General features: G+C 35.2%; 1 protein-coding gene across 1 annotated transcript in view; it reads left to right on the forward strand.

The window, feature by feature from the left end:
- USH2A (usherin) overlaps positions 1–24,269 on the forward strand; it is a 785,943-nt gene that overhangs the window by 564,008 nt on the left and 197,666 nt on the right. The window contains exons 44-46 of the mRNA XM_007988447.3: positions 4,767–4,976; positions 6,304–6,506; positions 12,452–12,564. Of these exons, the coding sequence (XP_007986638.3) occupies positions 4,767–4,976; positions 6,304–6,506; positions 12,452–12,564 (526 nt within the window). The remainder of the gene's footprint in view (positions 1–4,766; positions 4,977–6,303; positions 6,507–12,451; positions 12,565–24,269) is intronic.

Consider the following 24,269-nt stretch of genomic DNA (forward strand, 5'->3'; position numbering starts at 1 on the left):
TTGAGACTTGATTTGTGGCTTATCATACAGACTATCTTGGAGAATGTTCCATGTGCTGATGAATAGAATGTATATTCTGCAGTTTTGGGGTAGAATGTTTTATGAATATTTGTTAAGTCTATTTGTTCTAGGGTATAGTTTAAGTCCATTTGTTTCTTTGTGGACCTTTTGTCTTGATGACCTCTCTAGTACTGTCAGTGGAGTATTGAAGTCCCCCACTATTACTGTGTTGCCCTTTTTAAACTCCTATGTGTCGGTTAAAGACAGGCTTTTTCCATCTAGTGAATCCACCATTCCCCAGGGCCTTAGAGTCCTACCTTAGATGGGAAAACTAGACCATCAGAGATGGCCAATTGCTCCTTCATATCTCAGTCCAGATGCATGGGGCCCAGAAAATGTAGTCCAATTATTTGACAAGAAGAGAAAAACGTTGGTATTGGGGAGTTCTAGAAATCTTTGCCTTCAGGTTACAGAAGATAGCTTTTATCTTCTGTACTATATTTTAAAGTTTAAATGGTATTGATGATATCGTTAGCAACGTCTTTATTTTTTCATGCCATTCTATTTTATGTATAACAAAGAAGTTTACTGTTACTTTTCTTGCCTTTCTCATCTGCTGTTTTCAGTGTTCAGTTTATTATTGTTGTTGTTATGATATAATTTTTTTACACAACTATTTTCTCTAAATAGCTTCAGTACTTATCAGCAATTCTTAAACTTTCCCAGCCTTGAGTTCTGGATCTTGATTAATCTTTCTGTCTTCTGAAGAAGATTATTGGATAGTTTTGTCATGAAACTTAAAAAAAACAATTAATTAGTTTTATGTTCTCTAAATGTTTGGTGATATAAGAAAGTATTTCTCTCATCTTTACACATTCTCCTAACTTTTGCCTAAGAAAGTATGTCTGTTGTTTTTACACATAAGTAACCATTTAAATGTGTATAAAATTCTTGGATTAAACTATTTCTCATCAAAACTTGTTGAAATTGTTCCATTGTCTTTCAACATTTGACATTCCACATGAGAAGTCTGAAACTTATCTGATTTTTTCGTCCTTTATAAATGTTCATAATTTTTGGTTTACCTTTAAAATATTACAATATTCCATGATATGTGTATGTTTGGATATATTATGATTATCTTGGAGAAAACTATATTAGTCTATTCAGTTTGTAGACATTAGTCATTTTGGGTAAGGTTTAATGGGGCATTTCATAGCCATAATTATTTATTACATTTATTTTTAAGGTAATTAGATTTTTTCTGTTCTCAATGTCTATAATTTTGACTTTCACTGATTTCCTGGTCATTTTCCTGTTAATTCTTTGATATTGTGCATTTTTAACTCTGCTTATTTCTGCTTTCAATGTACGTTTCAATTCTGCCATTGCTTTATATGTTTCATTGCTTTCCTTTCCTATTTAAGGCAGACCCCTTTACATCTCTGTCTTTGTGGGTCTCTTTTTATGATTCCACAAACCTACTTCATAGAGACTTCTTTTTCATAAAGTCGTGTCCCTTTTCATTTTTGGTACACCATGCAAATGTTTTATAAAACCTCCATACCATTCTCATAGAAGTAATGTACACAAAACTTCTGCCTTGGAAGGTTCTAGACAAGGTTTCCCTTGTCTTATGGTAGGAAGAAGCCTTATAACTTATGTTTTTCTGTTTAAAAAAGGAGAGATACATTCAGGTCCAGCTTTTGTCAATAGATAGGGAGGGTGAAATTTACTTGCCTCTTCATTCCAGCTGTTTCCATGTTAATAGCCTTCCTCTCTCAGAGGTAAAATCAAGGTCATCAGCCTTTAATTTTGTGCTGGTCTATTGAACTGAGGATGTATCTTCTTTTTCTTAGATGGTTCACTGACTTAGGAAGAGTGCATCGAAGTTTAAAGACCTTATTTGAGCAATGAAAAAGATGCTCTTATGCATGTACTGCTCCCAGAACTTCTCATGTAATATCCAGGAATATGTATAAAATTATATGTGTTTCTACATTTTTCTATGTTTTGGATTCCCAAGTGTAACATCCATATGAGTGGAGAAACAAGTGTTGAAGCAAATGGTGGAAAGAGGGAGAATAGGCCAGAAATCTGGTACTTGTTTTCCAGAAATGCTGCCTGTTTCTGATCTCAACAGCCTCCATAGCATGCAGTAAGACATAAACAATGGAATGGAATCACCATCTTTTCCTGTTGTTCTAGGTTCTGTTCTGTTTTAAAGGGGTTGACATATGGTGCATGGCTAAGAAGGGACATTTAATGGGGTCTCATCCAGACATTGACATATGATCTTTGCTTGTCTTGAACTTGTGCTAGTGGAAATGTATTTAATGTATCTACAAAGGTATATTAATTGGAACTGGATAGTGCAGATAACAGACAAATTTAATAACTCAAGTGAAATTAATTTATATATGTAAGTAAAGTTTGAAAGCATTTCATTAATATTGTATCTTTAGGGCTTGACTTTATAATCAGCCTGCTCACTTAACAAACTAAAATTCAACATAAACTACAAATCTAGTACACTTTGCATTATACCATAGCAGCCACAAATTAATGAGTAATAAATAATGCTGTGAGCCAGTAGAAAATGATGATAGTAACAGAAGAAACATTTGCACTCACTATACCCATGGCTTTGCTGTACTTGATGAACATTATCATTCAGGAAAATTTTAAGGGATTTTAATAGTCAGTTCCTGCCAGTGATCAATAATGACCTCATTATTGCATGTGCTTACATTTTTGTGACATCAGAGGAAAGAAACATTGCAAAACCCAGAATTTTCCAAATTAATTGCTAAAGGTCTTCTAGTACAAACTCTTCCAACTACACTGGCACATCAAACCCTTTTAACTAGTTCTAGAGCTAAAGTGAAAGCAGTAGTGTATTTAGGAAAAACAAAAAGAAAAACCTAGTATTCAGTTTTTAAGCAAAATCACCAAGACTTTAATGTAAACAGGTCCTTTAAAGAAACATACTATTCTCAAAGCTGTATCACTTTATATGGCCATATACTGGGATCTCACATATAAATGAATATATATAAGGAGAAATGCCACTTTTTCCTCCCCATTCTTGGACTAATGCTGACTAATGCTGTTTAACTTTTTTCTTTTCTTTCTTTTTTTTTTTCTGAGACATGGTCTCATTATGTTGTCCAGCCTGGAGTACAGTGGCGCAATCTCAGCTCACCACAACCTCTGCCTCCTGAGCTCAAACCATCCTACTGCCTCAGCTTCCTGAGTAGCTGGGACTACAGGTGTGTGCCATCACGCCTGGTTAGTTTTTGTATTTCACGGAGAGATGGGGTATTGCCATGTTTCCCAGGCTGGTCTCAAACTCCTGAGCTCAAGTGATCTGCCTGTCTCAGCCTCGTAAAGTGCTAGGATTACAAGTGTGAGCCACTGTGCCCGGCCTGAGTAATTTTTGATGCATAATTTCACATGAAATTTCAGAAGGCTGGTAAACCAACACTCCACCCCCATCCTAACAAACGAGGGTAATTATTTCTGTTTAAAAACCTCTGAAAATAATATTGATGTAAGTAGAGCAACATATAACTTCCTACCTAAGAAAATATAGCTGTTTTCATGTTCTCTTGTTAAAGAATTGTTGTGGGCAGATAATGAGAAGCAGAGCCTAAGGAAAAGAATGGATACACTGGGAGAAAGAGGAGATAAAATAATAGACTGGTCTTTGAAAGGATAAGCGTTGAAGAATTGATGAGTTATATTTGCAAGACAGTTAGTGATTGATTTGGGTATCTTTTAAAGGCTTGTCTACATTACAGAAACACATTGGACTAGAAGAGAAGGATGAGAGCCCTGATAAAAATTTAAGTATTATCCTGAGCCAGTCCTTAAGGGGAGCATGCTATGTAGCCCTGTTACATTGACAGTGTACATAAAGGATATCTATCTAAGCATCCTTCTAGGTATCATTTAGCAAATGTTGTTAGCAAGTTAAAAAATTGTGTGTAGGATCTGTGTCAGGAAATGCCTTTATTTGTATTAGCCTAGTCTTCTCTCTAGGATTATGTTACTTATGAGCGGAAGTTGTTCCACGTATTGTATACTTTTGTTTTCGTCTTAGTTCCCTTTCGTAAGTGTTATATCAAAGTTCTGATGATTCATTGAATAATTATAAGTTGCAAAATTAAAATATTTAAAGGAAATTAAAAAGTTAATGAGATTTTTTATAAGACTCATATTCCTATATAAGACTGCAATTAATTATGGGATTGGGCAAAAATGCAAATTATTAAAAAACAAAAACTGTCCAGGTGCGGTTGTTCATACCTGTAATACCAACACTTTGGGAGGCTGAAGTGGGAGAATCACTTGAGGCCAGAAGTTTGAGACCAGCCTGGGAAGCATAGCAAGACCCTGTGTCTACAAAAAAACTGATAAAAATTAACTAGTGTAATGGCCTGAGTCTGTAATCCCAGCTACTTGGAAGGCTGAAGCAGGAGGATCATTTGAGCCCAAGACGTCAAGGCTGCCATGAGCCAAGATTGCACCACTGCACTCCAACCTGGGTGACAGAGCGAGACTGTCTCAAAACTAAATAAATAAAGTAAAAACTCTCACCACTAGCACCACCAAAAAGGAGATCCCATAAGCTTTTTTAACATTTCCAAAACAAGGCTCTCTAAGCTTCTTTTTTTCTCATTCTAGAAAGCTAATGATAGAATTTTTTTTTTCCCCTGAAACCCTCAGCTACATTGACTGTGTCCTGCATTTATTGTTGACAGCTATTCAAGACCTACAAGGTGAAGTTGAATATTATACACTTGTTTGGAGTTCTGCTACCTCAAACGACTCTCTAAAAATCTTGCCAGATGTAAACTCTCATGTCATTGGCCACCTAAAGCCAAACACAGAGTATTGGATCTTTATCTCTGTCTTCAATGGAGTCCACAGCATCAACAGTGCAGGACTTCATGCAACCACTTGCGATGGGGGTGAGTCCAGATTCTAAAGGATATTTGCTTCAGAGATGCGAGTGAAATTGATTGATTCTTGCTGGGGTTGAGATCAGTCATCCCTCCATTATAAAATTTCCGGTGTAGGAGGGAGGCCGGTGGGGGCTGAAATGCTTAAGTGCTCACTGTCGTCAGTAGGAGATCAATAAGCAGTCCCATTGAGACAGAAGCACAAGCTCTAATAATGAGATATCAGCCCAGTTTGTTCCTGTTCTTTTCAGTGTATACTTATTTTAGAGCTGAGTTCACATCAATAAATGGTGACATTTAGAAACATTTTTTTTTAAGATTTGCCCTCAGAAGCAGTATGTTTTTCAAAACGACAGCCAAACGCAGTGAGAGCCCTCCCTGAGTCACCAGAAATGGTAGGTGGAAGTTCAGCCTCTGAGAAAAATTGCCTATGACTCATTTCTAAGCCAGTTAGCAAGGGGGAGGAAGCAAGGGAAGCAACTTGTGAATCTGAAATGTGTTTGGAATGGTCTTTCTAATCTTTTTGGCTTTATAAAGTCTCATTATAAACATTATAATATCATTACCTCCCAAGCAAGTGTTCCAGGTCATTAGCAGAGCTCTTTAAGTGTGGAACCCATTTCCCTTTGTGGTGCCAAAGGTCGGCACCTTTTGTTTATAAAATAGGGTAGATCACAAGGACAATTCTTCAACTAGTTAAGATGGGTTCTTATGATAAAAATAGGTCTTTGCATAGTTATTTCTGACATGCTTGAATAATTATGTAATTTAACGCTAAGCAAGATTTTTTTCTTATGTTAGATTTCATCATTACCTATGATAATCAACATTCAAAATCATTTACATAATGACAATATTGCATTATTACTTCATATTGCTTGAGTTACAAGCTAGTAACACGAAATTATTTTTCACGTTCCACCAGCCTCATTGTATTTGAGTTTTATTTTTTGCTTAAGGAGCAAATTTTATTTCCTTCCCTCCCTCCCCTGCACCTTGAAGGTATAGAGTGAAGGCACGGAAAAAAGACAAAAAAAAGATATGTGTTAGTGGTGCAGATGGGTGAATAATTTATCATCATATCCCACTGGTCACATAGTATTGAAGATTAGCACTATGCTGGTGGTATAAAGCATTTTACCACCAATTCTTATGGTTTCTAACTGAGAGTATAATAAGCCAATTTACAGAGGACTACAGACTGTGATAACTTCATCAGCGAAAAGCAGATAAGCAACGAACCCTTTGCTAAACCTAAATACTAATCTGCATTTAGCTTAACATGTGCTTTTTCAGAGACAGCTGGAGTTTATTCAGTTTCTTCCTTTAATTCTAGAGCCTCAGGGCATGCTTCCTCCAGAGGTTGTCATCATCAACAGTACAGCTGTACGTGTCATCTGGACATCTCCTTCAAACCCAAATGGTGTTGTCACTGAGTATTCTATCTATGTAAATAATAAGCTCTACAAGACTGGAATGAATATGCCTGGGTCGTTTATTCTGAGAGACCTGTCTCCCTTCACTGTCTATGACATTCAGGTTAGAATATTGCTTTTTGATGGTTAGGCTTATGGATATGTTAAATAAAATGTGCCAGGCTATGTCTTCAAGTGGATATCTTCTGTCTTGGTTATTAATTATTTCTTTGGTGGGGAAGGGAAAAGAGAGAAGGGAAATTGATCAGAATTAAATCTGTGTGCTGTAGGCAAATATGTGAGTCTCTGGAGAGAAGATAATGATAATACAGAAAACGATGGTGATGAGGATGGTGATGAAATTCTCACTGGCAAAATGAAGCTAATCATGTATTCTAAATAAATCTTGCTGAGCAGTTTACCTTTTCCCTGGATCTTTTACTGAAATCAAAATCAGAATCAGTTTATAAATGTGGAGATTTTTTTTTCTCTTCCCATTTTTCCTATTTACTAATTTAATATCTCCAGAGAAGTTATGAAACTTCACTTGGTTTCAAATTCCTCTTTTGTAAGGGCAATGGACTAGATGACTTAAAACATTCTAGCCACCTCTAGCATTATGTGATTCTGAATGCAGCAGGAAGACATAAATAAAAAATATAGCAGACAAAAAATATTAAAAGGTTTTATCTGAAGATGAAATAAATATATTTATTCATCACTCAAAAACTGTTCAATGTTCTCCGCATATGTGAGAGTAATTGTGGTTAAAATTTTTGCCGTTGGACTTCTTTAAGAATCTTATGAAGTCAGTGTACTCTGCCTTAGAAAAATATTTATGCACTTCTATGACAAAATTTAACACACAATTTTAGAAAGTGCACTGATCACTTGAAGTTAAATTCATAGGCTTCTTCAGGGGCTACTGGCCTTAAAGGTAGAAAAAGTATAGGGAATACTAAGGCATATAAAACAAGGAACTTATCTTCACGGAATTGGAAATCTTGCTGGAGTACCAAGACATAAAAGATAGCAAGGCTAAATGTGCAAATGAGTGATGGAAAAAAAAAAATCAGAGTATTTCAGAAACCCCACGTTTAGAGAAAGCTTGCAATTTACTAAATTTTTTAATGAACTATGCTACTTCTAAAATTCTTAAGAGCTTCATAAGATAATTTTCAGAAGATACTAAGCACAGAAACTTTTTATTGGTTCTATCTATTTAGTAGTACTACCTCATTCAGGTTTCCATCTCCTTTTCCTGACATTTGAGGTTAAGACATACATAATCATCTGGCTACAACCAACACTTCAGTCTCCCCTACTGTGACTCATAGACCTAGCTTCCTAAGAAAACCAAATAAAAATATCTTCGAATAAAGAAGAAAGGTACATTAATTATTTTTCTTTTTTTTTGTTTAAATGTATTTTATTTTAAGTTCCGAGATACACGTTCAGGACTTGTAGATTTGTTACATAGGTAAACATATGCCATGGCGGTTTGCTGCACCTATCAACCCATCTACCAGATATTAAGTTCCACATGCATTATTAGCTATTTATTGTGATGTTCTCCCTCCCCTGATGCCCCCACAACAGGCCCCAGTGTGTGGTGTTCCCCTCCCTGTGTCCTTGTGTTCTCGGTGTATAGCTCCTACTTGTAAGTGAGGACATGTGATGTTTGCTTTTCTGTTCCTGTGTTAGTTTGCTGAGGATAATGGCTTCCAGCTCCATCCATGTCCCGGCAAAGGACATGATCTCATTCCTTTTTATGGCTGCATGGTATTCCATGGTGTACATGTACCACATTTTCTTTATCCAGTCTATAATTGATGGGCATTTGGGTTGATTCCATGTCATTGCTATTGTGAATAGTGCTGCAGTGAACATATGCATGCATGTATCTTTATAATAGAATGATTTATATTTCTTTGGGTATATACTCAGTAATGGGATGGCTGGGTCTAATGGTATTTCTGGCCCTAGGTCTTTGAGAACTCACCACACTGTCTTTCACAATAGTTGAACTAATTTACATTCCCACCAACAGTGTAAAAGTCTTTCTATTTCTCCACAGCTTCACCAGCATCTGTTGTTTCTTGAGTTTTTAATAATCACCATTCTGACTGGCATGAAATGGTATCTCATTGTGGTTTTGCTGTGCATTTCTCTAATCATCAGTGATGTTGAGCTCTTTTTTGTATGCTTCTTGGCCACATAAATTCTTCTTTGGAGAAGTGTCTGTTCATGTCCTTTGCCTACTTTTTTAAATGGGGTTTTTTTTCTTGCAAATTTGTTTAAGTTTCTTATAGATTCTAGATATTAAACCTTTGTCAGATGTATAGATTGCAAAAATTTTCTCCCATTCTGTAGGTTGCCTGTTCACTCTCATGATAGTTTATTTTGCTGTGCAGAAGCTCTCTAGTTTAATTAGATTCTATTTGTCAATTTTTGCTTTTATCATAATTGTTTTTGACATTTTTGTCATGAAATATTTGCCTGTGTCTATGTCCTGAATGGTATTGCCTAAGTTTTCTTCTAGGGTTTTTATAGTTTTGGGCTTTACATTTAAGTCTTTAATCCATCTTGAGTTACTTTCTGTATAAGATGTAAGGAAGGTGTCCAGTTTCAATTTTCTGCATATGGCTAGCCAGTTTTTCCAGTACCATTTATTAAATAGGGAATCCTTTTCCCACTGCTTGTTTTTGTCAGTTTTGTCGAAGATCAGATAGTGGTAGATGCACAGTCTTCTTTCTGAGGTCTCTTTTCTCTTCCCTTGGTCCATTTGTCTGTTTTTGTACTGGTACCATGTTGTTTTGGTTACTGTAGCCTTGTAGTATAGTCTAAAGTCAGGTAGTGTGATGCCTCCAGACTTGTTCTTTTTACTTATGATTGTTGTGGCTATACAGGCTCTTTTTTGGTTCCATATGAACTTTAAAGTAGTTTTTTCCAATTTCGTGAAGAATGTCAATGTAAAGTTCCATATGAACTTTAAAGTAGTTTTTTCCAATTTCGTGAAGTTTCATGGGAATGCCACTGAATCTATTAATTACTTTGGGCAATATGGCCCTTTTCATGACATTTATTCTTCCTATCCATGGGCGTTGAATGTTTTTCCATTTGTTTGTGTCCTCTCTGATTTTCTTAAGCAGTGGTTTGTTTTCATTGCACACCATGATTCCCATAACCTACCTGAGTTGTCTTAGCATGGAATATGTGGACTGATGTTTATGTTCATGATTCTTATGGTGAGTCCATGTATGCAGGTAGGCCATAGGCCAAATTATAAAATAGAAATCAAGCTCCAAATAAATTAGAAATATAGCTATATAAAAAAGGCTAACACAGGAAGGTGATGGAGGATTTGCTGTATTGTCTTCTTTTGACCCCTGTTCGAGAAAGCTCATTTTTCAAAAGACACCTTATTCATTTGCTTTATCAAGGCTTGAAATACAACCTAGAAGTGAGAACACTGTGTGCTGTGCATGCATGTGTAGCTCAGCTCTCTAACTCTGGATTAAGAGTTAACGTTTAAAAGTGTTTAAGGCCTATTTTATGGGGAAGGCTTTATTTATACCACTACTGGTTTGAGTCAGGTATAAATAACTCAAACCAGTAAGTATAAAGCTTCCTCTTCTGGTAGCCTGAAGAGAGTGGAAATAGATGAAGATGCAAAAGACCAAAGTAGAATCCAATAATAGAATTTTGTTTTTAGTGACTAAGCTATTGTTATTCCTAATTACTATATTTTTTGTGAAGCTTTTTGCAGTCCAAGAATACTGTACTTGATATAGCTATTGAATTTCTGAAAATTTGAACATCCAATTTCAGTGATTTTCATTATGATGTCAAAGGTGATTTGGTTTCATTTAAAATAAGCATTTAATTGGAATGCCTAATACTTTAGAATTTAGGCTCTCTATGCTAAGCCCATCTGTAAAATAGCTATTGATTTTAAAGCACATAACACACCCAAGTATCTACTTTTTTTTTTTCTGAGACAGTCTCACTCTTTTTTCTGAGACAGTCACCCAGGTTGGAATGCATTGGCATGATCTCAGCTCACTGCAACCTCTGCCTCATGGAATCAAGCAATTCTCATGCCTCAGCCTCCCAAGTACCTGGGATTCCAGGTGCCCACCACCACACCAGGTTATTTTTTGTGTGTATTTTTAGTAGAGACAGGGTTTCACCATGTTGACCAGGCTGGTCTCAAACTCCTGACCTCAGGTGATCCACCTGCCTCAGCTTTCCAAAGTGCTGGGATTACAGGTGTGAGCCACTTCACCCAGCTAAGTATCTACTTTTAGAATAATCCCTTTATATGTCCCTTTTACAAATAAATAATCATTTCATTTTTATTCAGTTTTTTCTCTTTTTAATATAAATATAGTAACCTTTATATTTGTGTTTCATTCACGTGTTATACAATATAGTTATAGCACTATAAATAGGTCCCAAAATGGAGACTTGGAATGTTAACATTAGTAAAAATTAAAAAATATTGGCACATTTCTCTAACATTTGAGGTTAAAACGTATATAATCATCTGGCTACTACCAGTAGCCATTGGGCATTTTCCTTTGACCAATGAATCAAAAGAAATATTTTCTGGAGAAACATTTGAATATACCTAAGTAGTTTAGAGCTTAAAGTTATGTTAACATTTAGATGAGAAGCCAATAGGGTACAGTGGAGACCAACTCAGATATCCCAAATCTTATCAGCTTGACCATATTCCCTTTCTTCTCTGCAAATTTGTTTAAATGGAGTTATGAGGAATCAATACAATTATTTGCGCTTATTTCCATTATAATATTTGGCACATATTAGATACGTAATAGATTCAGCTGAATTGATTCTGAGTTACTTCATTATGTATCATAGAATCAATTTTTTCCAATATGTATAAAGTTCATTTTCATTAATTATATTACAGCATTATATTTTAAGTTCATCTGCCTTTATTTCAGATTTAATTGGAAATGCTTAGAATATACGCCGTTGATAGTTTTTAAATATCCACTATTAATACCTCAAAAGACAATATGGCATCAATAAGTAACACAACTCATACAGCATTATGAACATATGCCTTAACTAACATTTAGGTACACTATTAATAAAATAGCATATCTACTAAATACAAGAATCCCATTTGCCTTTCCTCAACCATCAAAGGAACAATCAGATAACTGCTTCACATAGAAGCTCAGAATTAGTGTTTAAGATTCATCAGCACCTAGCTTGCCTTCTCCATTTATGTATTAGATACTCAAAGTAAATTAGCACTGTAAAAAGTACAGTTCCTCTTAGGTTTATCCTTTAATTGAGAGCAAAATAATATTGATTTGTAGATGTTCCCAATCTTTTGTATATTCATTTCTCTCTCTTCCCTCTTGGTTAATGCGTTCCTTTTGTGTTACTAATGCTTAATGAACCCCATTTCTAATCTTCAGTTATTCCACTCTCCTCAGTTTTTATTCAGATTAGGTGGCAGAATTAAAGGGATGCATGATGATTTTCTGCTGTGATTAAGGTAAAAATACAATTGCATCTGGAATAAATGGATATAAAATACCTCAGCCATATTGGAAGGCTTCTCTAGGCCTCATTTTTCTTCCACTAGACATTAGCATTTAGGCTATTTGTTTTACAGTGTCAAGACTTCCAGAAGATATCATCATTACACTACTTAGTTATAGATTTAGAGAACAGTAAGCAGTGATAACCTATTATGTTTGCAAACTGTCACTTGGGCATCTTCCATTCCTTGACTATGCTCTGAGTAGATTAATGTATCTTTCTCTTTCTGAATAGTTGAAACCAGAGAGTAAACATCACCATTCCCATCACTAAATCAATTGTCTTGATCCCAATTCTGTACCCTCCTCTGAGCTCATTCCTTTGGAGTCAGTTAACATTAAAAATGAATATTGATTAAACCTGAAGATGTTATAGAGAACTATAAGAGATTCATGTGAAACGAGGGAAGGTGGGATTCAGACTATTGTTAGTATGTATTTCAAAAATGGTTGCATTTATTTTTTTCTAAACTAATGTTTGCAGGTTGAAGTCTGCACAATATATGCCTGCGTGAAAAGCAATGGAACGCAAATCACCACTGTGGAAGATACTCCAAGTGATATACCAACACCCACAATTCGTGGCATCACTTCAAGGTAAAAAATTTTGTGTCAGTTAATCTAAGGAACTCTGATCAGAAGAAATGAAAATAAAAATCAAAGGTATCCTCTCAGCCATGACAATCTCATTTAATGGGTTCTTACAACTATGTGTGTAAATCAAATTTTTGATATTATTTCACAGATGTTAATCTTCACTGGACATCCAATGACATTTAATCTTTAATTTCCCTGATTGCCCAGCCTCAGATTTTTTATTTAGTAAGCTGTAAAAAAAATACTGGAAATACATGTCTCCTTATTTGAATGTGTCCTTTAGTGAATCCTTTTGCAAAGCATAATACACACTTAATTGTAATGACTACCTTCTAACTTAATCTTTTTGGTTAAAAAAAAAAACTGATTTATATACATCAGAGTGCCCTAAAGATAGAAATCTGTAAAATTAATAGGGCAGATAATGTTTAGATAACCATTATCAATTTTGTCAGCTTCTTTGTAGAATCACTTTATTTTTCTTTATTCTTTTGTTGCTGAGAAATGACCATAGTTTGAAAGCAAGTCTCTTTATAATTCATAATTAGTAACAACAATAATAATAATATTTGGTGTTGTTTCCAAAGCTGAAAATAAGATGGTAAATTGTTCATCTGTTTGTATCAACTTGAGGCTGGGAAAAGAAATCTTAGTGCTTTCACATTATACTTCTTGCTTAAGCCAAATGAATCACCCTCACCTATACATACAACAACACACACACACACACACACACACACACACACTGAAATAATCAGTCTATTATTAATGTTTCAATTCTGAAGAATTCCTCTATGGCATGTTGAAATTTCCAGATCTTAAATCGGTTAAAAAAAATTAGCACTGGTTTTGGCAACCGATGGTTAAAACAATTAGAAATACCCAACTAACCGAACTGTTAGCTGTTCTTGGCAATAATCATATCTTGTCTCCTTGAGTATATCTTCTCTCAAACACATGACAGATAATGATCTAATTTTTGACATACTAATTAGTTTATAATCCCCCCAGCAGATATCTCCCAACCTATTCACAGTATTGTCTACTATGCGGGGAGGAAATAGTCACATAAGTGGGCATTAGAGACCTTTATTCTTTTAGCAAACACATCTGTGGCCACAATAATACAGAAGGCAAAAGTAATACAAAATAGCATAAGACATGATTCTAAATTTGCGAAGTTCCAGTACACTGTGGAAGATACTCCCCTAAATAAATGTTTATAGAACAATGTGAAAAACGCTATAATATGAGGTTTATGATGTGCAAGAAGAACATAAACGGAAAAATAGCAAACTTTACCCAGAATTGTCAGTGAAGGCATCATGGAAGATGTGACATTTGAGTTCAGTCTTGAAAAGCTCAAGAAAGAATTATAGTTAGGTGGGTGGATGTTTTCAAATTCTTGTCTACTGGCATCCCCATGACTCAAGCCCGTGTGAATGACATAACAGAATATGCCTCATGATACATATTTATTTATAACTAAAAATAATACCTAAGCTTTATAAGAAATGGAACAAATGTGACTGTGTCTCTAGGATTTTTTTTTCCTTTAAGAAGATTATTACACGTAATAACAGACAAATATTTTTAGTTGCTATTAAAAGCTGCTTGTATCCAAATACATTAAATTGATGGCAGAAACATTAAAGAGAGTGTTATACAACAAGAACAAGGAAAGTGAGAGAGGAGACAACAACAGAAAAGAGATTGCAACATGATTTTGTAAGCAAAACGATTTTTGTAGGCAAACGATTTAATACAGTGGAGAAATTTACAACCAAAATATTGGTTGACGAAAGAGAGTAATGACAGGAAACAAACTGTTTTTTCCACAGAGAACTGGAGAGGCTGGGCACTTAGAAGTTTTAAGGATGTAAAGAGGAGGAGGGAGGGTAAGGTTTAAAGATGAAATCGTAGAGCAAGACACAACTGTTAACAAAGAAGTGTTTGGAATCCCAGGTCTCTTGCCTCTTTGCTGTGCATCCAGGGGTCTATTTCTCTTCCTTCACATGACAGAGTCCACCGACTAGGAAATTAGACATTTATTCTCTGGAGAAACTGAGGGCTACTAGGCACAGGGGAGCTGAGATGAGATGCAGAAGTGAAAACAGTGATAAAGTGAGACCACAACCTGAATAGTGCAATTTTTGGCTAATTTTCCCAGTTCTGTCCTCAGGAGCAAGTAGCCAAGTCATAAACACCTCCAGATAGGAAACTGAACATTCTTTTCTAGAAAAAAATGAATAATCCAAATAAAATACCTCCAGACAATAGCATATAGGGATCCCTAACAGTGAAAACAACTTGCTCCCTGGTCACGCGATAGGGAAGTATGCCAATCAACAAGGGTCACCTACCTATAAAGCTTTTAGTCAGCCTTTCTTTTCTTTTCTTTTTTTTTTGGTGCAACGCTCTTAAAGATAAAAAGGGGACCAAAATAAACAAAAGACATGATACAACAGATTCAGAGACATTGCAGGTGAGGAAAAAAAATTATAACCTCAGACAGATAAAAGAAGATTCTCTAACCATAAAACGGAAGGAGCATATTTAAAAAAAAAAAAGTGGATAAAACCTCATGGAAATTAAAAGAGTGAAAAGCTGAATTGAAACTTTCGAAGAAAGTTCAAGGGAATGTCTTTGAAAGTGCAATGAAACACAAAGATTTAAAAGAGAGAGAGAGAGAGAGAGAAAGAAAAAAATAATAGAAAGCATCTAGGAAGTCTAATATTTGAATAATAAGAGCTTCGAAAGAGAATCAAAGGAAAAGAGGGAGAAAATTTAAAAAAAGACAAGAAAATATCCCAGAACCAATGTACTGTTGTGCAGATCAAAAGATTCCCCAAATATCAACAATATGACTAAAATATGATTACATATAAAGGGATATTATCAGGAAATTGCAGAGTATCATGTTTAAAAAGCACATCCAAAAAGCTGCCAGGAAGAACAGACACTACCACAATCAAGATATAAAACAGCATCATTATGTCGGGCTCCTTTATTGCTAACCCCTCTTCTACCCTTCCTAAAACTAAGCAAACACTACCATGTTTTGGTCTATATAATTCTGCCTTTTCCATATTGTCATGTAAATGGGTCGTATAATATGTAGCCATTCAAAGGGCTTCTTTTACTTAGCATAATGCATTTAAGATTTGTCCATCTTATTGTATACATACTAGTAGTTGTATACATACTAGTAGTTGTCAGTTTTTGTTGCTGAGTAAGTTTACATTATATGAAAGTTCTATAGTTTGTGCACAGTTTGGATAGTTTTCAGTTCTCCGTGACCAAGATTAAAGTTGCTATAAAACATCTAAATACAGGTTTTTGTGTAAATATATATTTTCATTTCATTTGGGCAAATACCCAGGAGTTGGATGGCTGAGTCACAAAGAAACTGCTAGACTGATTTACAAAGTGACTGTAACATCTTTCATTCCTACTAGCATTGTATGAGAGCTCAAGTTTCTCTACATTTTTCTAGAACTTGAGATAATATGAGGTGTTTTCCTCTTATTTTTTAAATAGTCATTTAATAGATGTTTAGTTGTGTGTTATTATGGTCTTAAGTTACATTTTCCCTGATGACTAATGATACTGATAAGCTTTGCAATTGTTTTTTGCATGCACTTTGGCATTTGCTTACTCTGGGAAATGGCATCTCCAAATTTTTTGCTAATTTGTTAATTAGATTCTTTGTTTTCTTATTTTCTGAGTTTTGAGAATTTTTAAAATATATTTTGGATTTGAGTTTTTTGTCACATATGTGATTTACAAATATTTTTTCTCTACCCTATGATTTGTCTTCAATTATCTTATTTGTGTGTTTTTAAGAGAAAGAGTTTTAAATTTCAAGAGTTAGATTTGTTACTTTTTCCTTTATGGTTTGTGCATCTGGTATTTTATCTAAGAACTCTACCTGAGTCAAGGTCACAGAGACTTTCTCTTGTCTATTTCCTAAAACATTTATATGTTTACATGTTGAATTTATATCTACGATTGGTTTTGTATTAATTTTTGTACACACTGAGGCATGGGTCAAGGTTAATTTTTTGGCATGTAAGTATTTAATAGTTTCAGCAAAATTTTTGGAAAGATTATCTTTTCTTTATCCAATATTTTTAGATTTTTGTCAAAAATCAATTTAAACATGTTTTGTAGGCCAGTTTTGGACTCTTTTAAGTTCAGTTTATCAATATGTATGCCTATACCAATATCGCACAATCTTGATTACTGTAGCCCTACAGTAAGCTGTCAAATCACATTGTATTAGTCCTCCAACTTTGACCTTTATAAAAATCATTTTGGCCTTTCTCACTACTTTGCCTGTCCATATACATTTCAGAAACAGGTCACTGATATCTATAAAACATGTGATTTAGATTAGAATTGCATTGAATTTGTGGATCAATTGGTAGAGAATTGACATCTTAACAATATCAAATGCTCTGGTTCATGAACACACTGTTGCTCATTTATTTGCATCCTCTCTCCTTTATTTTATCAGTGATTTGTATAATCCAGTATGCAAATACTGAACATATTTTATTAAATTTATACCTAATTATTTATTTGGGGGGTGCCATTATTAATGTTTCTTTAGAACAAATTTAAATCCAATTGTTAGTTTCCAGTGTGTAGAAACACAATTAATTTTGGAATAGTGAGCTTACATCCAGCAACCTTGCTAGACTCCTTATAAGTTTTAAGAGTTTTTTGTAATTCCCTAGTCTATATAGATCTTCTGCAAAGAGAAACTGCTTATTTTTTTCCTTTCCAATCAGTACGTCTTTTATTTCTTTTTCCTGCCTTATTGCACTGGATAGTTTAATAATGTAATAAGAGCACATCCTTGATTTGTTCCCAATCTTTGAAAGAAAACTTTCAGTATTTTACCCTTAGATGTGATGTTATGTATGAAATTTTTGGCAATGCCTTTTATCAGGTTGAAGAACTTACCTTTTAATTTGCTGACAGTTTTTGTTATAAATGGACATGGAATTTTGTCAAACTTTTTTTGACATTTTAAATTTGTACTATAATCAATTATATTTACTGATTTTAAATTATTGAACTAGCCTGTATTCTCTGGATAACCACAATTTGGTTGTGATATATTTTCTTCTTTATATATTGGGGGATGCAATATACTATTATCTTGTAGAAAATGTTCATCTGTGTTCATAAAATATATTGGGCTGTGTTTGATTTTCTTGTAATACCTTTGCCTGGATTGGGTATCATGGTAATTTCTGGTCTCATACTAACTTGGGAAGCATTTCCTTCTTTTCTGTTTTGTGGAAGAGATTGTATAAAAATGTTATTATTTCTTAAATCTTGGTAAAATTCACTGGTGAAACCCATATTTGCCTGGAGTTTTTCTTTGATGGAAGGTTTTTTAACTCAGAATTCAGTTCCCTTAATAACGTATGATATTTTGGCGATTTATTCTCCAGTGAGTTTTGTCATCTTGTGGGTGCAGAAAATTAGTTAATTTAATCAAATTTGTCAAATTTATAAGCAGGAAGTTGTTTGTAGTATGTTTGTACTGCAAACAACAATTTGTTGGAACTGATTTACACTCTTTCATTTCTGATATTGGCAGTAAGTGCCCTCTGTTTTTCTAGTCAGCCTAGAGGTTTATCAATTTTGTAGATCTTTTCAAAGAAGCATTTTTGGTTTTATTTCTATATTTTCTATATCATCTATATTATTTTCTATTTTCCATTTCAGTGATTTCTGCTATTTTTTTCCCTTTTGCTTTGCTATTCCTTCTCTAGTTTCTTAAAGATGAAAACTTTCATTATTGATTTGAGACCTTTCTTTTTTCCTCTCCATCCTGCTTCGGTGTAAAGCTCACAAATTTTGAAATGTTGCATTTCGTTTCATTTGTTCAAAATATATTTTAATTTCTCTTGAGACTTCTTTAACCCATGGATTATTTACAAGGGGATTGTTTATTTTCCAAGTATTTGGGGATTTTTCAGATATGTTTCTATCTGGGTTTCCAGTTGAATTTAATTATGATCTAGGAACGTAATTTTAGAATTTCAGTTCTTTTAAATTAGTTACAGTTTTTTCAGGGCTCAGAATATTATCTATCTTAGTGAATGTATATGCACTTTAGGAGAAGATACAGCCTGCTGTTGTCAGATAGAGTGTTTTGTAAATGTCAATTAGTTCAAGTTGAGTGATAGTGGTGTTCAGATCATCTATATACTTACTGATTTTCTGCCTCCTTGTTTTATCAGTTATTGTGAGAATAGTGTTGAAGTCTCCAAATATAACTGTGGGTTTATGTATTTCTTCTTCAGATCTATTAGTCTTTCTTTCATGTATTTTGACGTTTTGCTATTAAGTGCATACATGTTTAGGATTGTTATGTCTTGATAAACTGGCCCTTTTATCATTATGTGATAAGCCCTTTTACTTCCTGATAATTTCCTTGTTCCTAAGTTTATTTTGTCTAATATTAATATAGTCACTCCAGCTTTCGATTGCTTAGTGTAATTCTGGGTGATTTTTAGACTGATTTCTTCACATTTTGAATATTAGGTTATAAAAATCTGACTCCTGTTAAAATCCTTTGAAGAAAGTTAGAGTTCTTGTTTACTTTTTTCAGCAGATTACCAACTGGTTAGCTTCAGACTCCAAATTCTGTTTTCCTTTGCCAGTGACTACAGTCAGTTCCTATTTTTTCATAAAGTAACATAGCAAAGCTATGAACTTTGCTTTACTACTCTGTGTCTGCACAATGGCTAATTTGGAATTTGACTGCGGAATTATGTAATAGTTCAGATCTCGAAGTCCTCGCTGTCAGCTTGCATAGCCTATGTGTGTGAGGCAACCATAAATGTGCAGCTTAGAGTTCAGTCAGGACTTGTGTTGGTTCATTCATAAAATTAACTTCTAGCTTTCTTCTCTCTGAAATGTCCCCCATCTTTCCAGCTCCTTTGGACTTCCTTTCCTGGATTTTTGGCTAGAATGATATGATTTCTTTTGAAATGTTTGCCTCCCAGCCTGCCTCCAGGTTTGCATAACTAGAGTTGTTCTTAAGCAATGAGGTAGGAGAAATTAGAGAAAAAAAAATAACAAGGACTTCTCCCACATTCTTTGGACTATAGAGGCCCCATTTCTTGATTTTTCTGGACTGAAAGATTTTTTTCCCCCTTGGGGCTTTAGATTCCAATTTGGCCACAGCTGCTGCAGTGCGGCTCCTTGACTCTAATCATTCTCAGAGCAGGGCCCAGAACAAAGAAGAGAAAACAAAACAAAACAAAACAAAAATGGGAGTTTTCCCTACACTCTCTGGCTTGCAAGGCTTTTTTGTTGTAGATACTCTAGTTGGAAAAAAACTTACTTTCTCTAGGGTTTTGCTTGCTTAGTTCACACTTTCACACTGGTAGGGCCCTTGCGTTAAAAGATGGGAAGTAAAGGAGGGGGAGAAAAAATGGGAAACTCACCCTGTAACATTCATTCTTTTTTTTTTTTAATTTTTAATTTTTATTTGTTTATTTATTTTTTTATTACTATTATTATTTTTTTGAGATGGAGCCTTGCTCTGTTGCCCAGGCTGGAGTGCAATGGCGTGATCTCGGCTCACTGCAAGCTCCGCCTCCTGGGTTCACGCCATTCTCCTGCCTCAGCCTCCCGAGTAGCTGGGATTACAGGTGCCCACCACCATGCCTGGCTAATTTTTTCATATTTTTAGTAGAGACGGGGTTTCACCATGTTAACCAGGATGGTCTCAATCTCCTCATCTCGTGATCCACCTGCCTCGGCCTCCCAAAGTGCTGGGATTACAGGCGTGAGCCCCTACGCCCGGCCCGGCCGTAACATTCATTCTTAAAGTTTTGGCTCCCCTCCTGATCAGCCTGCAATTGTTAACTTTTCAGAGTCCTCAGATAGTTACTTTTCATAATTTGTGCAGATTTTGAGTTGTAATCAGTGGGAGAGAGAAGCTGTAATGGGCTTATTCCATATTGGCCTGCATGGGAAGTCCCCTTCCACCACAGTTTTCTTTCTTCCAATGCCTTTGGCAGCTTTCCTTCCCCTCCCCGCCCCCCGTCAGAAGCCTAACAAAAATTTGATATAAATCGTTCATAACCAAATATTGGCATGTAAAATCTTTCCTTTCTTAAAATGATCCATAGTAGCAGAGTAACATTTTCCAAAGGCAAGATTCTAATGAGCAAGTATAGGCTGCCAAGCCATTAATCAAAATTATACCAACACCAAAGCAGTTAGCCTCCCGTGCGCATGATATTGTTTGTTTAATTTCGTTATACTTCTGGCAATGTGTATTTGTTAGTTATGTTTCTACTTTGGTTTTAAAAAATCTTTTATATTAGCAACATGCAAAATGAAATGTGAAATCCTTCCAGAAAAACATCAGCAGATGGGGTCTACTTCTCCAGCTTTTAAAATGATTTGGTTTCTAAGAAGCCATAAATTTATTAGATTCTTTGTTTATTTTTGGTGAAATTCAGAAGTCAGTAAAATTTAACTTTCATATATTTTAATAACATACGGATAGCATACCAGCCTGTTTGATTATATGTGTGGAGTGTACCGACTCATCTTCATCTTTGGCCTTAATTTATGCCTTGTTTTTGACTACATCTTCAGCAGTACAAGCTCTTATGCATATTTTTCCTCTTATATATAAACCAAAGATGCCATAGCACACAAATATGGAAGGATCAAATGGACCCTTCTCGTTTTATAAGCTGCTGCTTCAGAAACAAGCTCTGTTTCTACACTGCATTTTCCATACTTGTCATATTATCATCAGCTCCTTCTATATCCCAAAAGAATACTAACTACAGATCGATAGCCCGGACATGTCTGGCCATGGCCTACACGTGCCCTGAGTAGTTCATTTATTTGTCTTGGTGGATTTGCTAGAGTGGAATTTAATCAATAGCTAATTCATTAATTCTGGTCCTCGAGAATGTAGAGACTGAGCTGGATGAAGATAACTGGCTGGGTCTGGCTTTGATTGAAATATGACAAACACTGCAGCTGACAGCTTCACTGGGTACTGGGCTGACTATGACGTTTAGTTATTTATTCCCCATAAATGGATAAACTAAGAAAATAACACAAATAAGAAAGATGTTTTATTACATTACTGCTAGTATTCCAAAATGCATCATTTCCAGGCATGGCTCAAGGGAAAGTAGAGAGACAACTCAGATTTTAATGTCTTTAATTGGAACCATGGCAGTTTTTTCACATCCAAATCAGTTTGGGAATGTGTTATTGATGAGGAGTGTGAAGTATAAGGTCTTTGTAGCACTCACAAGTAATTGTTTTAAGATTTGCATCTAGATGCTGAATGAGATCAATGCTATTTTTACACACCAACTTTCCAGAAATCTTTCTGATCGCAGCATAGGTTAGATGTCTCTAAATTAATGCTAAACCACTATCATCATTAATGAATCTCCGTATAGTTTTTTCCTTTGTTGTTGTTGTTGAGGCGGGATCTTGTTCTGTCACCCAAGCTGGAATGAAGCTCACTGCAGCCTTGACCTTCCAGGCTCAAGCAATCCTACCTCAGCCTGCTGAGTAGCTGGGACAATAGTCATGTGCCACCACACCCAGCTAATATATTTTAAAAATTCTTTTGTAGAGACAGGATCTCACTGTGTTGCCCAAGCTGGTCTTTTGAACTCTTGGGTTCAAGTCATCCTCTCGCCTTGGCCTCCCAAATTACTGGTATTACAGATGTGAGCCACACAGCGCCCAGCATTCCCCTATATTTTTTAATTACTTAATGTGGAGTTAAGTATGGCTCAAGAGGTCAGAGCTTGTGGAGAGAGAGGATTCTCCTTTTTTCCTCACTAACTTTTTTAAGGCATGCTATGATATACTTCTATGCTATGACATTAGATATCAAGGAATCTCTTCTATCCTTGATTTTTTCTGCCTGACTTTTCTCAGTGAATGATTGCTTCAACTGAAGTAATCATTTTACAGTTTTGTAAAATTAAAAGAAAAAATTAATATTTTAAATTTAATTTAATTATTTAACATTAAAAGAAGAAATTAAAGCCACTTTTCTGTTTGTTGCTTTAGAAGGCAGAGTGTTGGGCTGAAGGGTACAGAATATCAAATCACTTTTTTTCACCTGTATACCAAACTCACTTACCAATATGGGCAGTTGTAGACTATTTTTAATATGGACTAAAATTGTCTGCTTAAATATTTAAAGGATATGGGTAGAACCTTGAAAGAGGGAATTTGGAGTACACTTAGTGCAATTTGTACAGATCCAATCAATAGCCTTATGGACCATGGCTTTTTGGAAATACTAGTCATTTGATGGCCATGAGTTCCGATTATCACATTCTGTTTAAGGAGACCTTAATAGAATAGAGTCAGAATATATAGAATGTAAACAGGATAGATAGAATATATAGAAGAGGGAATACTGGGCTTATTCTTGTGGCTCTGCTATCACTATTTTCATTTCCTTACCTCCCTCTTCTTCCCAAACTCCTCCTAACTTCCTTACCTCTTGTAGCTCCCATAGAAGCAACTCGGCCGCTGAAGTAGCCTTTGAGTGCCTTTCAGCAAAATCCAGTTCTTCCTCCTAATTCACTTTAGCCCTCAACTGCCACTTTGTCCCTGATTCTCTGAACATTCATTGTTTTGTTTTGTTTTTAGTGGTTCCATTAAAAACCTATTTATGAATTCTGGGTGTCCTCAGGAAAAAGACTCCCTATCTTGCTCAGGTAGTTCAAACAGTCTTGCAATTTTAGGCCATACTGATGTCTCAAAGATCCCTGGCCCTGTTTTCTCCTTAAACTCTAATCCCACATATCCACTTGCCTATTGATTTTATGTCATTATATTCACCCAACACTTCCATAACCATGAGCCTCAAAAGTTAATTCTTATCTGACTCATCATCTTTTCCAACACCCACTTCTGCAAATGCACCACCGTCCTGCATATTATCAAGGACCTATATCTTTGAAGTATTTTTAATCCCCTGAGTTTATTAAACATTGATTTTAGTACATTTTCTTTTGGAGCATCTTCTCATATATGTTACTCTTCTCCATTTCCACCACTACCACCCTTGTTCATGTTTTCATCGTTTAAGTTTATATAACCACTTTATGGAGCTGTCTTAATCCAATTAGATACAAAGAGAAAAAAATATTCTTTACTTTTTACCTGCTACTTACTCTCTTAACTACACTGTTTTGGCTATCCTTCCCTCAATTCTCAAATACCCCTCAGAAACATCTTATGGCTTTCCAATTATTTTTAATTATGAGTCTTACTTTGATAATTAAGATTCATGATCAAGTATTAAAAAGTCCATTCCATCACCATCAAAATTTTAGCCTCGCATCTACTTCAAAGCTTCTATCATTTCTAAAGCTCAGGCCTAATTGTAGCTTGCTCTTTTCCTTCCCCTTACTCTTTCTTCTCTATTCCATTTTATCCAAATATGTTCCCTCTCAATATTATTATTTCACTGCCATCACTGGTTGACAATCACAGCTCTCCATTGGCAAACGATGCTTTATTGAGCAACTGTATGTTTTCCTTGAGAGGTCCTCCTGAGAATCTTTGAATAGCCAAATTCCCTCACACAAGTGTTGCCCTTTATAGCTGATCACTTGTGGTGCCAAAAGAGCAGAACATTCCAAAGACTCTTCCTGCTGTAGTCT

This window comes from Chlorocebus sabaeus, chromosome 25 (assembly GCF_047675955.1).
Source record: "Chlorocebus sabaeus isolate Y175 chromosome 25, mChlSab1.0.hap1, whole genome shotgun sequence".
In the NCBI taxonomy this organism is placed as follows: domain Eukaryota; kingdom Metazoa; phylum Chordata; class Mammalia; order Primates; family Cercopithecidae; genus Chlorocebus; species Chlorocebus sabaeus.